The sequence below is a fragment of the Felis catus genome, chromosome B3, assembly GCF_018350175.1.
Source record: "Felis catus isolate Fca126 chromosome B3, F.catus_Fca126_mat1.0, whole genome shotgun sequence".
Lineage (NCBI taxonomy): Eukaryota > Metazoa > Chordata > Mammalia > Carnivora > Felidae > Felis > Felis catus.
The window spans coordinates 71,048,819-71,064,108 of NC_058373.1; the positions used below are offsets into that span (position 1 = coordinate 71,048,819).

General features: G+C 38.8%; 1 protein-coding gene across 1 annotated transcript; it reads left to right on the forward strand.

Moving 5' to 3' along the window:
• The first annotated feature begins 13,224 nt into the window (after nt 1-13,224).
• LOC101089447 (olfactory receptor 11G2-like) lies at nt 13,225-14,193 on the forward strand. The gene has a single exon (XM_011283097.4). It carries the CDS (start codon nt 13,258-13,260, stop codon nt 14,191-14,193), a length of 936 nt encoding a protein of 311 aa, XP_011281399.3. The 5' UTR covers nt 13,225-13,257.
• Nucleotides 14,194-15,290: the final 1,097 nt, after the last annotated feature.

Below are 15,290 nucleotides of genomic sequence, written 5' to 3' on the forward strand. Positions count from 1 at the left end.
GAAACCATCAAAACCTTAGAGGAGAAAGCAGGAAAAGACCTCTCTGACCTCAGCCGTAGCAATCTCTTACTCGACACATCCCCAAAGGCAAGGGAATTAAAAGCAAAAGTGAATTACTGGGACCTTATGAAGATAAAAAGCTTCTGCACAGCAAAGGAAACAACCAACAAAACCAAAAGGCAACCAACGGAATGGGAAAAGATATTCGCAAATGACATATCGGACAAAGGGCTAGTATCCAAAATCTATAAAGAGCTCACCAAACTCCACACCCGAAAAACAAATAACCCAGTGAAGAAATGGGCAGAAAACATGAATAGACACTTCTCTAAAGAAGACATCCGGATGGCCAACAGGCACATGAAAAGATGTTCAGCGTCGCTCCTTATCAGGGAAATACAAATCAAAACCACACTCAGGTATCACCTCACGCCAGTCAGAGTGGCCAAAATGAACAAATCAGGAGACTCTAGATGCTGGAGAGGATGTGGAGAAACGGGAACCCTCTTGCACTGTTGGTGGGAATGCAAATTGGTGCAGCCGCTCTGGAAAGCAGTGTGGAGGTTCCTCAGAAAATTAAAAATAGACCTACCCTATGACCCAGCAATAGCACTGCTAGGAATTTATCCAAGGGATACAGGAGTACTGATGCATAGGGCCACTTGTACCCCAATGTTCATAGCAGCACTCTCAACAATAGCCAAATTATGGAAAGAGCCTAAATGTCCATCAGTTGATGAATGGATAAAGAAATTGTGGTTTATATACACAATGGAATATTACGTGGCAATGAGAAAAAATGAAATATGGCCTTTTGTAGCAACGTGGATGGAACTGGAGAGTGTGATGCTAAGTGAAATAAGCCATACAGAGAAAGACAGATACCATATGGTTTCACTCTTATGTGGACCCTGAGAAATTAACAGGAACCCATGGGGGAGGGGAAGGAAAAAAAAAAAAAAAAAAAAAACAGGTTAGAGTGGGAGAGAGCCAAAGCATAAGAGACTCTTAAAAACTGAGAACTGAGGGTTGATGGGGGGTGGGAGGGAGGAGAGGGTGGGTGATGGGTAATGAGGAGGGCACCTTTTGGGATGAGCACTGGGTGTTGTATGGAAACTAATTTGTCAATAAATTTCATATAAAAAAAAAAATAAAAAAAAAAATAAATAAAAAAAAAAAAATAAAAAAAAAAAAAAAAAAGAAATACAAAGTCACAAAATGCTCACACCCGAATTTGGGTAAACCAGATTGGAACTCCTAGAATAGGGGGACGCAAAGACACCCCGAGAAAAGGGAGACACAAAGGTGCCAGAAATAGGGAGATGTGAATGCACTCCAAAATAGGGAGGGGGTGTAGAGCCCCCAAAATAGAGAGGGAGAGGCAAAGACCTGAAATAGAAATGGCGCAAAGGTGCCCAATACATAGGTATATGAAATAAACAAGATTAGATGTTCAGGGTGGAAGCACCCCCAATTTAGTACTATAGCAGAAAAGCTGCTTTCACAGGAGGATAGGGCCAGGTTAGGTAAGTTGGTGAATTGGACTATGGACCCCTGTGCTGCAGGCAAAGCAGCCCAGAGCGGAGATGGTTAACAAAAGAAAAGGTGCCTTATTAACCCTGAGGTTATTCCCCCTGTCTCATCCCCTAGGCTAGCTAAGATAAACAGGCACGGTGCCTCCTGTCTGCTGTTAACAACCATTTACCCATCTACCAGGCATGGGATTTTGTTTTGTATTGACTCAAACCCCAAACGCTTTTCCCTCACATTCCCAAGTTAATGCTCACAGTTTCTTTGTCTCTTTGTACATGCCCATCACGTTTGTAAGCCTTCTGACCTGAATAAATATGGGGCAAGGACCCTTATTCGGGGCTCTTGTCTTCTCCCAGACATTAGCCATCTCTCGCTTTCAATCCTGTGTCTGCTCTTTTGCTGGCCAAAAGAGAACTTTAGAATTAGAGTCTACAACATCCAAGCTCAGAGCCTGCTTGGGATTCTCTCTCCCCCTCTATTTATGCCCCTCCCCCACTTTCATGCGCACTCTCTCTCTCTCTCTCTCTCAAAATAAATAACAAGCAACAAAATCAAATGACCCTCCAGATGTTAGTAAATTGGTGCCAACTTCCAGGTTCTAAAGTAGATTTCTAAAAACAAAGTCATTCTTGCCAAAAAATGCTCAATATCACTCATCGTCAGGGAAATACAAATCAAAACCACAATGAGATACCACTTCACACCTGTCAGAATGGCTAAAATTAAGATGGTGGAGAAGTAGGGGAACCCTGGGCTTTCCCTATCCCTCAAACACAGCTGTATTGAGGTCAGATCACTTGGAACACCCTGGAAATCAATCTGAGGACTGGCAGATGGATATCCATCATTGAAGGGTGACAGTGTGGCAGGTGTGAGGTTTATTTTAACAAACATATCAAAGTACATCTAGTTAAATGTCCAAACACTCCACCACTGCCGGCAAGGAGGAGCTCTGCAGAGGACTGACCAATGGGAAAGAGAAGCCAAAATGCAACAGTAGAGGGCACACAGCATATACAGAAACATCCTGAAGTTCCAGGCTCTGACAGTGCCTAACCCCTTTTTAATATAGCATTATCTTCAGATGCAGGAAACATAACCAGTATTCAAAATAGACAAAAGGCAGAAACTTAGCCAAAATGACAAGATGGAAGAATTCTCCCCAAAAGAAAGGTCAAAAAGAAATCAGAGCCAGGGACTTGCTCAGCACAGATATAAGTAATATATCTGAACAAAAATTTAGAACAACAGTCATAAGACTACTGTCTGGACTTGAGAAAAGCATCGAAGACACCAGAGAAACCCTTGCTGCAGAGATCAAAGACCTAAGAACTAGTCAGACTGAAATAAAAACTGCTATAACTGATCTGCAAAAACAACCGGATATATTTTCATTGAGGACTGAGGAATCTGAGTAGAGAAGAAGTTATATAGAAGATAAAATTATGGAAAACTAAAAGCTCAAAAGAAGATGGAAAGAAAACTATTATACCATGCCAAGGGAGATCAGCAATTCCATAAAGCAAAAATAGTCTCCATATCATAGGGGTCCCAGAGGAAGAAGAGCAGGAAAAGGGGGAAGAAGGATTATTTGAACAAATTAAAGCTAAGAACTTCACTAACCTGGGGAAGAGCACAGTAATTCAAGTCCAAGAGACACAGAGAACCCCCCTCAAAATCAACAAAAACAACTCAACACCACAACCTATCATAATGAAACTTGCAAATACAAAGGTAAAGAGAGAATTCTGAAAGCAGCTAAGGGCAAATGTCCTTAACCTGCAAGAGTAGACACATAAAGGTAGTAGCAGACCTATCCACTGAAACTTGGCAGGCCAGAGGGGATTTGTAGTAAATATTCAAAGTGCTGAGTGGGAAAAATATGCAGCCAAGAAATATTTATCCAGCTAGGTTGTCATTCAGAATAGAAGAAGGGATAAAGAGTTTCCCAAACAACAAGTAAAGGAGTTTATGACGACTAAACCAGGCCTACAAAATATTTTAAGGGGGACTTTGAATGGAGAAAAAAAAAGGCCAAAGCAACAAAGACTACAAAGTACCAGAACATCACTGGAAACACCAACTCTACAGGTAACACAACAGCACTAAATTCATATCTATAGTCACTCTGAATGTAAATGGAATAAATGCTCCAATCAAAAGATATTGGGTATCAGAATGGATAAAAAAAAATCAAGATCTATCCATATGCTGCCCACAAGAGGTTCATTAGACCTAAGACACCTGCAGATTGAAAGTGAGGGGATGGAGAACCATGTTAACAGATGTCAAAAGAAAGTCTGGGTAGCTATACTTATATCAGACAACCTAGATTTTAAATCAAAGACTGTAACAAGAGATTAAGAAGGACATTATATCATATCCATCAAGAAAATCTAACAATTATAAATATTTATGCCCCAACTCAGAGGCACCCAAATATATAAATCAATTAGTAACCAACATAAAGAAACTAATTGATAATAATACCATAATGGTAGGGGACTTTAACACCCACTTACAGCAAAGAACAGATCATCTAAGCAGAAAATCAACAAGGAAACAATGGTTTTTAGTGACACACTTGACTGGAAGCGCTTAGCAGATATATTTAGAACATTTCATCCTAAAGCAGAAGAATACACTTTCTTCTATATTTGCATGTCAATCGATGTAATACACCACATTAATAAAAAGAAAGTGTAAGAATCATAGGATCCTATCAATAGACGCAAAAAAAGCATTTGACAAAATACAGCATCAATTCTTGATAAAAACCCTCAACAAAGTAAGGATAGATGGAAACATCATAAAGGCCATACATGAAAGACCCACAGCTAATATCCACAGCGAGGAAAAACTAAGAGCTTTTCCCCTAAGGTCAGGAACAAGACAAGGATGTCTACTCTCACCATTACTATTTAACATAGTACTGGAGGTCTTAGCCTCAGCAATCAGACAACAAAAGGAGACAAAAGGCATCCAAATTGGCAAGGAAGAAGTCAAACTTTCACCATTTTATGTAGAAAACCCAAAAGACTCCACCAAAAAATTGTCAGAATTAATACATGAATTCAGCAAAGTTGCAGGATATAAAATCAACTTGCAGAAATCTGTTGCATTTCCATACACCAATAAGGAAGCAACAGAAAAAGAAATCAAGGAATCAATCCCATTTACAATTGCACCAAAAAAATAAGATATCTGGTAACAAAACTAACTAAAGAGGTAAAAGACCTGTACTCTGAGAGCTATAGAACACTTATGAAAGAAATTGAAGAGGACACAAAGAAATGGAAAAACATTTCATGCTCATGGATTGGAAGAGCAAACATTGTTGAAATGTATATATTGCCAAAAGCAATCTACACATTTAATGTAATCCCTATCAAAATACCATCAGTATTCATGGGGAGCCTGGGTGGGTGAGTCAGTTAAGCACCTGACCTCGGCTCACGTTATGATCTCTCAGTTCGTGAGTTCCAGCCCCGCATCAGGCTCTGTGCTGACAGCTCGGAGCCTGGAGCCTGCTTCGGATTCTGTCTCCCTCTCTCTAACCCTCCCCTGCTTGCTCTCGCTCTCTCTCTCTCTCTCTCTCTCTCTAAATAATAAATATTAAAAAATTTAAAAACTACCATCAGCATTCCTTACAGAGCTAGATCAAACAATCCTAAAATGTGTATGGAACCAGAAAAAAACCCAAATAGTCTAAGCAATACTGAAAAAGAAAAACAAAACTGAAGGCATCATGATTCTGTATTTCAACCCATATTACAAAGCTGTAGTCATCAAGATTATATGGTACTGGCACAAAAACAGACACAGAGGTCAATGGAATGGAAAGAAAACCCCAGAAATGGACCCACAACTATCTGGTCAACTGATCTTTGACAAAGCAGCAAAGAATAGTCAATGGAAAAAAGACAGTGTCTTCAATACATGGTGTTGGGATAACTGGACAGCAACATGCAGAAGAATAAAACTAGACTACTTTCTTACACCATACACAAAAGCAAATTCAAAATGGATGAAAGACCTAAATATGAAACAGGAAACCATCAAAATCCTACAGGACAACACAGGCAGCAACCTCTTTGCAGCAACTTGTTACTAGACACATCACCAACGGCAAGGGAAACAAAAGCAAATATAAACTATTGGGATTTCATCAAGAAGCTTCTACACAGCAAAGGAAACAATCAACAAAACTAAAGGACAGCCTACAGAATGAGTGAAGATATTTGCAAATGACATGACTCATAAAGGGATAGTATCCAAACTTTATAAAGAACTTACCAAACTCAACACCCAAAAAACAAATAATTCAGTAAAATATTGGCAAAAGACATGAATAGACACTTTTCCAAAGAAGATATCATGGCTAACAGACACATGAAAAGATGTTCAACGTCACTCACCATCAGGGAAATACAAATCAAAACCACAACATGATACCACTTCACAAGAATGGCTAAAATTAACAACACAAGAAACAACAAGTATTGGTAAGGATGGGGAGAAAGGGGAATCCTCTTGCACTGCTGGTGGGAATACAAACTGGTGCAGCCACACTGGAGAACAGTATGGAGGCTCCTCAGGAAAAAAAAAAAATAGAACTACCCTACAATTCACAGTGGTGTTGTTAGGTATTTACCCACAGGACACAAATATAGAGATTTGAAGGGGTACATGCACTTCAATGTTTATAGAAGCATTATCAACAATAGTCAAACTATGGAAAGAGCCCAAATGTCCACCAACTGATGAATGAATAAAGAAAATGTGGTATATATATATATATATATACAATGGAATATCACTCAGTCATAAAAAAAAGAATAAAATCTTGCCATTTGCAATGACGTGGATGAAGCTAGAATGTGTTATGCTAAGCAAAATAAGTCAATCAGAGAAAGACAAATACCATATGATTTCACTCATATGTGGAATTTAAGAAACAAAACAGATGAACATATGGAAAGTGGGGACGAAGAGAAGAGAGGATAACAAACCACAAGAGACTCCTAATAATAGAGAACAAACTATGGGTTGATGGAGGGAAGTGGTTAGGAGATGGGCTAGACAGGTGATGGGTATTTAGGAGGGCATTTGTTGTGATGAGCACTTGGTGTTGTATGTTATGAATCGCTAAAAACTACTCATGAAACCAATACTGCACTGTATGTTAACTAAAACTTAAATAAAAAAATAAAAATAGCTGACTGGAAATGTGAAGGAAAAGGAGAATACTGTGTAAATAAAACACCATCAACTCTCTGTGTATTTAGTTATCATTGATGTTTTTGTTTTGCATCGTCTTTTGCAACAAGTTTCCCATACAAAGTGTGTACTTTTAAAGTAATCATTGCTGAAAATACAAATTCTTGCAAGGACTGATTGAAATTTGCAACAAGTTTTTCTCATTGAAACATCATGAATGGTGATTAGGTGCCTAAGCAAGCACACAATATCCCATCCAATCCATAATGTACCTGCTCATAGTATTGATGCATTCTAAGATCTAATTACAGGTACCAGGAGGGGTGGGAATGGCAAATAAAAAGGAAGAAAAACAAGCACAGCAACACATGAGTACTCTTGCATGCAATTGACTTGTAAACCTCCCACACTTGGATATGTGGATTAAGATCTTTGAGTTTATCACTCTATAGAAGTGACTTCTCTCACTTTTAGAGTCAGGGCATTCCTTTAAGCCTTTCAGAAGGTAAAACGACTCACTTACCAGATTCGTGCCTTGAATTCTGTGTGTGCACGTGTAAGTATGGATGGAGCAGAGGGGAAAAAAGAACAGGAAACTCTGAGAGGCAAGACTTGAAAGATAAGGCAGAGCTGTATTGCAGGGGCCTTATTGACCAGACTATAGACTTTGAGTTATTATACACTATGGGTAGGGGAAACATCAAAGGTGCTTCAACCAAGTGTGAGATGTTTAAGATGAAAACTACTTCAAGGAGTATGAAGGAACAGGCAAGGAGCAGTGCTAAAAGATCTGCTCCTTTGTTAAGGATGAAGAAAAATTGAAAGCCAACTCCCAAGGGTATCTTCTCTGCACTTAGCTGCAGAATGACCCTGCTATGTCACCCCTTTGGCCAAGAGTATCCTTGGGCCTGATAAGTGTCCCATGAGAAGCAGGATTCTTCAATGAAGCTGCTGTGACTCAGAACCTCTAACTGAAAGAAGAGCAGGAAAGGTCACTGAGGAGGCCATAGTGGCCTTGGAAAGAGAGTGATTCCACAGCCCCTTGGCTAAGGTCCATTACTTCCCCCAACCAATCTCCTCTTTATTTTGGTGGGGGGTGGGGAATCTTTCCCCAAGACTCAGAATTGAAAGCAATTTATCAGAAGGCAAACAAATTAACTTCTGCAATACTGACACCTTATCTTGGGTTTTGTTTGACAGAATTTCCTTAAGCATAAGATACATATTCTGAACAGGTTGGTGAGTGATTGTTCACTATTGATTCCATCTCTGGCTATCTCTAAGAGATTTAGACCCAATAAAAGATATTACTTCCTCCACCACTGGGGAAAATAAAGACAGAAATGGAGGCACAAGGGTCTCCAGAGAAAGTAGAGAGTGAGCAAGGGAATAGTTAGCACAGATATGTCTCCTGGCACAGCTCCCCTTCTAGAGACAGTAAATGAATCCTCAAGGAGCAAAAGACAAACTCTGCTTATAATTCCTGGATCCTACAGTACATACATTCACTGATCTTCATTCCAACCTATTTTTACACCTTCTCTCCAACTGGTTACACAAAGGCAACTACTTCTACTCTCAGAAAAGCCTACAAGAAACTGACTGAGAAGTTTCAGTTGGATTTCCTTTCATGCTTCAGGGAAAAAGGTAATGTAGTGCTTAGAGAGGGAAAAATATTAAAATATAGCTGGAGAATCTATATCTCTGAAAAAAAGCTTCCTGCTAATTCTACTACAGTCTTACATAAAACATTTGGTATTTATTTTATGTCAGATATCGACAAGTTGCTTCCACCTTGTCATTTCATTATCTCATTCAACAGTCTTTATCCCAGGGGAAGGCATTATCACCTCCATTTGACATTTGGGGAAACTAAGAGGTATGAAATAACTGGCTTGTAGAATTTCCCACAACAGTGCAATATAAGTGCTGGAATCCAAGTCCTGGGCTCCCATGTTCAAATTCAGTACTACTTCTATTATACCACAATTACCAACTACTTATGGGCAATGGGTAAGTACACTTACTTTCAAGAAAGTTTATACAATGGGATAGAGAGCTATGTATCACTAACTGGTTGCCAGGAATTTTACAAATATTATTCCTTTAACCCTCAAAACACTCTGTAGTCGGTACGCTCACTCTCTCTCTGCCTTACAGAAAAGAAAACCAAATCATAGAGAGGTTAATAACTTCTCCAGCATTCACAGCTGGAAAGTGGTGGAGGCAGGATTTGAAGCCAGATGTAGTCCTCCATGGAACAGCCTCTCCTAGGCATAAGGCAGAGGGCTATGTTCATGGGGGGAATTGTCTGGACTGGCTGCTGAAAGAATTTAGTGAAGATACCAAGACTTGCACTTCATTGTGTTTCTGGGTCCAGTTTTAGGAAAAAAGAAAGTATCAGTGAAAAATATCCAGGTTGTTAGATTAGCATCCAGAAGTCAGAAGTTGGGATGTATCCAGGCTGTGGATACTCATTTCACAAGTTAAAAAGTGAAGCTTCTTTGCCTTATTAATCTTCTGTCCAAGCAGCCTGAATCGCATAGATACAGTGAGACCCCTGTGTTCACGTTCCCACAATGTTGGCCATACCACCCTCTGAGGCCCATTTAGGGGGACTCAGCCAACTTAGATGGACAGTTAACATGACAGCTGCCTTCTACACTTAGGAACTAACTGAAAAACAGTGAGTAATAAGACAGCTTAGCAGAAACATATCTACCTTTACTTACATTTAATTTCATTAGATTCAGCATAAAATATTTTTACACACTTCCTATTTTCCAGAACAGTTTTGTCAGGCGTTTACCTGGAAAACTATCCTGCAAGGGAGCTGTCCTGTATATCTTCATTTATAATTAACACAATATCCAGCAAGGGTTTTCATTTCAGGATTATGTATCACTTCTAGAATTGTAAGTCTAACTATACTGTGCAGTCTGGGTATTCCTAGAATAACAACAAATATCTCAGAAATAAACAGGATTCAGAATTATGTAGTATAGCTCCCATTCTACATTCAAGAAACTAAGAGATGTTAAATAACTATGCTAGATCCATAAAGCAAGATAATTGTTTTTTTTTTATTCAACAGAATTTAGGCCCTTATCTTTCTACTTTTCCTCTCTGCCACCCATCCTTTAGCAGTTAAAGACATAATCACTTAAAATAGAATAGTTTCTGTTACCAAGAACATTCAATCTTTCATAACCCTCTTTCAAATGAATTCCCTGAAAACTATATCAGAATTCTAGTAACTCAAGATAATACATGGAAGCTATTAAATAATTCATTCCTGCAAATTTTACTCACATTACATTTTAGGTTCATTTGGTGTAAAAATCACTTTCAAATAAATAATATTATTATTTTAAGCCTTGGAACATATTTCTCCCCAAATATAATTGTTGTTGTTTTTAAGAGGGGGGAGGGGCAGGGAGAGAGAATAGAGAGAATCCCAAACAGGCTCACGCTGTTGGCACAGAGCCTGAGTCAGGCCTCACACTCACAAAACATGAGATCATGATCTGAGCTGAAATCAAAGTCTGACACTTAACCAACTGAGCCACCCAGGTGCTCCAAAATATTTTCTTTTATAGATATTCTTAAAAGTTCTTATTCTCTTCATTACAACTCGTGCATTTTTCAAAGTATTCCATGATGTACATATTTATAATTAGAAAAATATTTGTTAAAAAAAGAGCAGTTATACAACAATTTATTAAGTACCTACTACACACCACAACTATAATCAAACAATGAATTCAACAGACCAGTTCCCTGACTTCATTCAACTGGCAAATGCAACAAATAAATAAAGAAATAAAATAATTTTAGATCTTGATAAGCACCTAAAAGAAAATAAATAGAACTTTAGGAATGAAAGAATGGCAGAGGAACTAACATAGGGTGTTCAAAAGAAGAGAATATTAGTGCTGGAAACTGAAGAATGGGTTCCAGATGAGATTTCCAAACAAAAACAAACACACACACACACACACACACACACACACACACACACACACACACACACAAAACCTAGAGCAAAAGCACCTGGTCAGAGACAGACTTGGCTTATTCTAGTATAGGAAGAAGGCCTATGTAACTGAAGAAGAGGGAAGAGGGAAAGGCAGAGGAGGAAAAGAGGGAGAGGAAGGGAAAAAACTGGTGAAGTAGGTGAAGGTCAAATCATTCAGAGACTCATGCACCATAAAATGGAGCTTGGATTTTATTCTACATTGGAGAAGTTACTGAATGTTTTCACACAAAGAAATGACATGACCTTATTTACATTATTAAAAGGTCAATATGGCTACTGTGTAGAAAATGGGTTGTGAAGAAGCAAAAGCAGGAAGAAGAGAGATAATTCAGGAGGTCTTCGTGGTAATCCAGAGAAATAATAATGGTGGTTTGAACAAGGAAATGCAGGAGAAAGAAAAGCAGATGCAACAAGATAAATTTTAGAAATAGAGCAAATAGAAATTGTAACTGAGTTGTATGTGAAGGATAGGAGAAAGGGAGATGTGATATTAAAAGAGAAAGTCCATAAAGATTTACTCAAACTACCCACATTTCCAGTAATAAGATGTTCAAATAGATGACCAAGTATAAATTGAGATTTGAGGAAACCCAATAAAACAATCCAAACCAAAATACATAATCACTATTAAGCAACAGATTCCTTGAATTGATCAAATCCAGGTATTCTGTCTGTAAACTTATTTACAAGCTTCATAGAATTTTTCTTTTAACTTCTGAGACTGGATAACCTGAGTTCATTCGTTACATCAAATCCTGCCTTCTGCCATTTGTGAGTAAGCAGTGTACCAAATGGACTCCAATATTAGTTTTAACACATTCTACAGAAACAGGCAAATTAGGGCAAAATTTTTTCTTCAACAAAAGCATAAAATCCTGAATATTTTTACTCTAAATGAGAGTTGCTTTACAAATATAAGCTTTTTAAATAAAACCCGCTTTCAGTGCCCTTCATGAGAAATAAATGTAGGGGCGCTTGGGTGGCTCAGTCGGTTAAGCGTCCGACTTCAGCTCAGGTCATGATCTCGCAGTCCGTGAGTTCAAGCCCTATGTCAGGCTCTGTGCTGCTCTGTCTCTCTCTGTCTCAAAAATAAATAAATGGAAGGAAGGAAGGAAGGAAGGAAGGAAGGAAGGAAGGAAGGAAGGAAGGAAGGAAGGAAGGGAGGGAGGGAGGGAGGGAGGGAGGGAGGGAGGGAGGGAGGGAGGGAGGAAGAAATGTATAATCAAGTGGAACTTAGCCTGAGCTCCCAGGCAGACAAATTTAAAGCTCAGCAAAAGCATACAGAAGATAGAGTTCACAATACAGTCATCTTCTCCCCATCCCTTCCCACCCTAGCTGAAGCCACAAAAACCCTGTAGCAGTCAATAGATATTGGGATAGAGATGGTTAGGATCTTAAAAGTTCTTATGAGACACATGCCCTTGCCATAGGAATCGAGTAAATGTCCTAAACAAACTTGGGTCCAGAAAAGAGGTGTGTGGTTCCAGCACATCACTTCATCCTTACCCCCAGAGAACAGACCTTTTCCAATATGGTCATATTATTGATGTTAATTTTATCTTTAGGATAACAATCCAAATGGCCTTAGGTGCAATTTTTTCAGGAGTTTTCTCCAGCACACTTGATTTACTCATAAAATTGGTAAACAATGGCATTAAAGATATTGAATCAACAGGTTAGGTTGAAATATAGCCAAATGTCAAATAATTTTTAACTGATATCAAAAGTCCCACAGTTTTCTTGCTCCAGAATCACATGACCCAACAAGGCACCTGCATATAAGCAGCTGCATTAGGTGACTACTCATGGAGGTCTTAAAGGTAATGCATTTATCCATTCATTTTTTAAGAATTAAAGAAACCCTTATGCCCCAGGTCATCTCCATGACACTGCTATTAGAAATTATCTCAGGTTCCTGTTTTTATTTTGTTAATGTTTTTATTTATTTTTGAGGGAAAGAGACAGAGAACTAGTGAGGGATGGGCAGAGAGAGAGGGAGACACACAATCCAGGCTCTTAATTGTCAGCACAGAACCTGATGCAGGGCTTGAACTCACAAATGGTGAGATCATGACCTGAGCCGAAGTTGGACACTCAAATGTCTGAGCCATCCAGGTGCTCCCCTCAGCTACTCTTACAAAGGCATTCGTGAAGAAGAGAGCTAACCCAGTATATTTAGTTTAGGAGGAGAGAAAAAGAGAATTATGCAGAGTAATGCCAGTCTACATTGCAATCTCCTATCTGGGATAAGCTAAATGAAGTAAGGATTTTAATCTCTTTTGTTCACTGCTATATCCCCAGTATCTAGGAAAAATACCTAGCAAACAGTAAACATTCAATAAATATTGACTTAATAATTCATAAATAAACAAATCTCAGTTTCTTCTTTGGACAAAGAAAATGAAGCCCCTCTGCTATTCCAGGAACATGCAGTAATTATAGGTTTTTTCACAGCTTCCAGACACATGAAAATCTCAAATACTCTCAACACCTCCAGCACCATCACTGGCTTCATCCTCCTGGGCTTCCCTTGCTCCAGGGAGGGGCAGATCCTCCTCTTTGTGCTCTTCTCTGTTGTCTACCTCCTGACCCTCATGGGCAACGGGTCCATCATCTGTGCTGTGCGCTGGGATCAGAGACTCCACACCCCCATGTACATCTTGCTCGCCAACTTCTCCTTCCTAGAGATCTGGTATGTCACCTCCACTGTCCCCAACATGTTAGCCAACTTCCTCTCTGACACCAAGGTCATCTCCTTCTCTGGGTGCTTTCTCCAGTTCTACTTTTTCTTCTCCTTGGGTTCTACAGAATGCTTCTTCTTGGCTATTATGGCATTTGATCGGTACCTTGCCATCTGCTGGCCTCTACATTACCCCACTCTTATGACTGGACATCTCTGCACCAACCTTGTGGTCAGCTGCTGGGTACTTGGTTTCCTTTGGTTCCCAGTACCTATCATTGTTATTTCCCAAATGTCCTTCTGTGGATCCAGGATCATTGACCACTTCCTGTGTGATCCAGGTCCCCTATTAGCACTCACCTGTGCCAGAGTCCCAGTAATGGAGTTTTTTTGGACTATTATAAGTTCCTTGCTCTTATTTATTCCTTTCCTCTGCATCATGGGGTCCTATACTCTGGTCCTGAGAGCTGTGTTTAGAGTCCCTTCAGCAGCTGGACGAAGAAAAGCTTTCTCGACCTGTGGGTCCCATCTGGCCGTGGTGTCACTGTTCTATGGTTCGGTGATGGTCATGTATCTGAGCCCAACATCTGAGCATGAGGCTGGGATGCAGAAACTTGTGACTCTGTTTTATTCTGTAGGAACCCCACTCATTAATCCTGTGATCTACAGTCTAAGGAACAAAGATATGAAATATGCCCTGCAGAAATTTCTAGGAATATAAAAGTTATGACCTTGATAAAGAAAAATGGGGGTAATTGGCCTATCTTCATATTTTTTCAGGTGAAAAAAATTAGTAACTAATACCACTCTGAAAATTGTTCATCCTATTATTGAGCTTATTCATCATGGCTGTTTCTACTTTTCCTGGAATCATGAGAGCAAGAAAAGACTCAGAGACATTATCCAATTCCCTCATTTTATAGATGAAGAAGCTGGGGAATGGAAATTTTGAGTGACTTGCTCTGGCCATAACTATATAATGCACAGAAAAATCTTTTTAAAGAGCTGTTCTTTCTACTCATAAAGAAATAAATACATAATAAACTATAAGAAAGTATTTTTTTGCCGTTCAGATATGTAGCCATCAAATAGTCTTTCATCTGAGGAGGGGGAAATATATATATTACTGATAGAATTGTAAATTGGTGCAACTTCTACTTAGGACAAATTGCAAAACAATTTAACAAAACTTAAAATGTACAATATCCATTAACAGCAAATGCACTCACTCCTAAATACCTAGCCTACACATATAATCAATCACACATATGTGAAAATATGCATGCAAAAGAATATTTATTGTTGCAGCATTGTAATACCAAATTACTAGAAATCACAAATGCCCATTTATGGAGACCTATTTAGATAACTTATGATGTGCCCATGCAATGGAAAATGATATAGAATTTTTTAAATGAGGGAGTTTTAGATGCACATAGATGGAACCACCCACAAGTTATATTGTTAAGAGAATAAACAATGTATAATACATAAGCTGTCATTTATGTATAAAATCATAAATGTGTATGTGTGTGTTTAAAGGATAGAATATCTTTCAAAGGGTAGATATGAAATCTAACAGTGGTTGAACTTGGGAAGGAGGATGATTGAGAATGTCTTAGATGCAAGGCAAAGGAAAATATTTTCACTGTGTACTCTTTGGTATCCTTGATACATTTATTGATGATGATGGTGATGATGATGATGATGATGATGTCATCTGTATTAGAAAAATTTCCAAGAATTGGATCCTGAGGAACAGTGTTTCCATAATTCCTGGATTCCTTGAGGAATCTATAAAGCAGGGTGTCTTCCCTG

Excerpts from the sequence above, each read along its gene's own strand:
- LOC101089447 (XM_011283097.4), top strand. The coding sequence starts at position 13,258 with ATGAAAATCTCAAATACTCTCAACACCTCCAGCACCATCACTGGCTTC.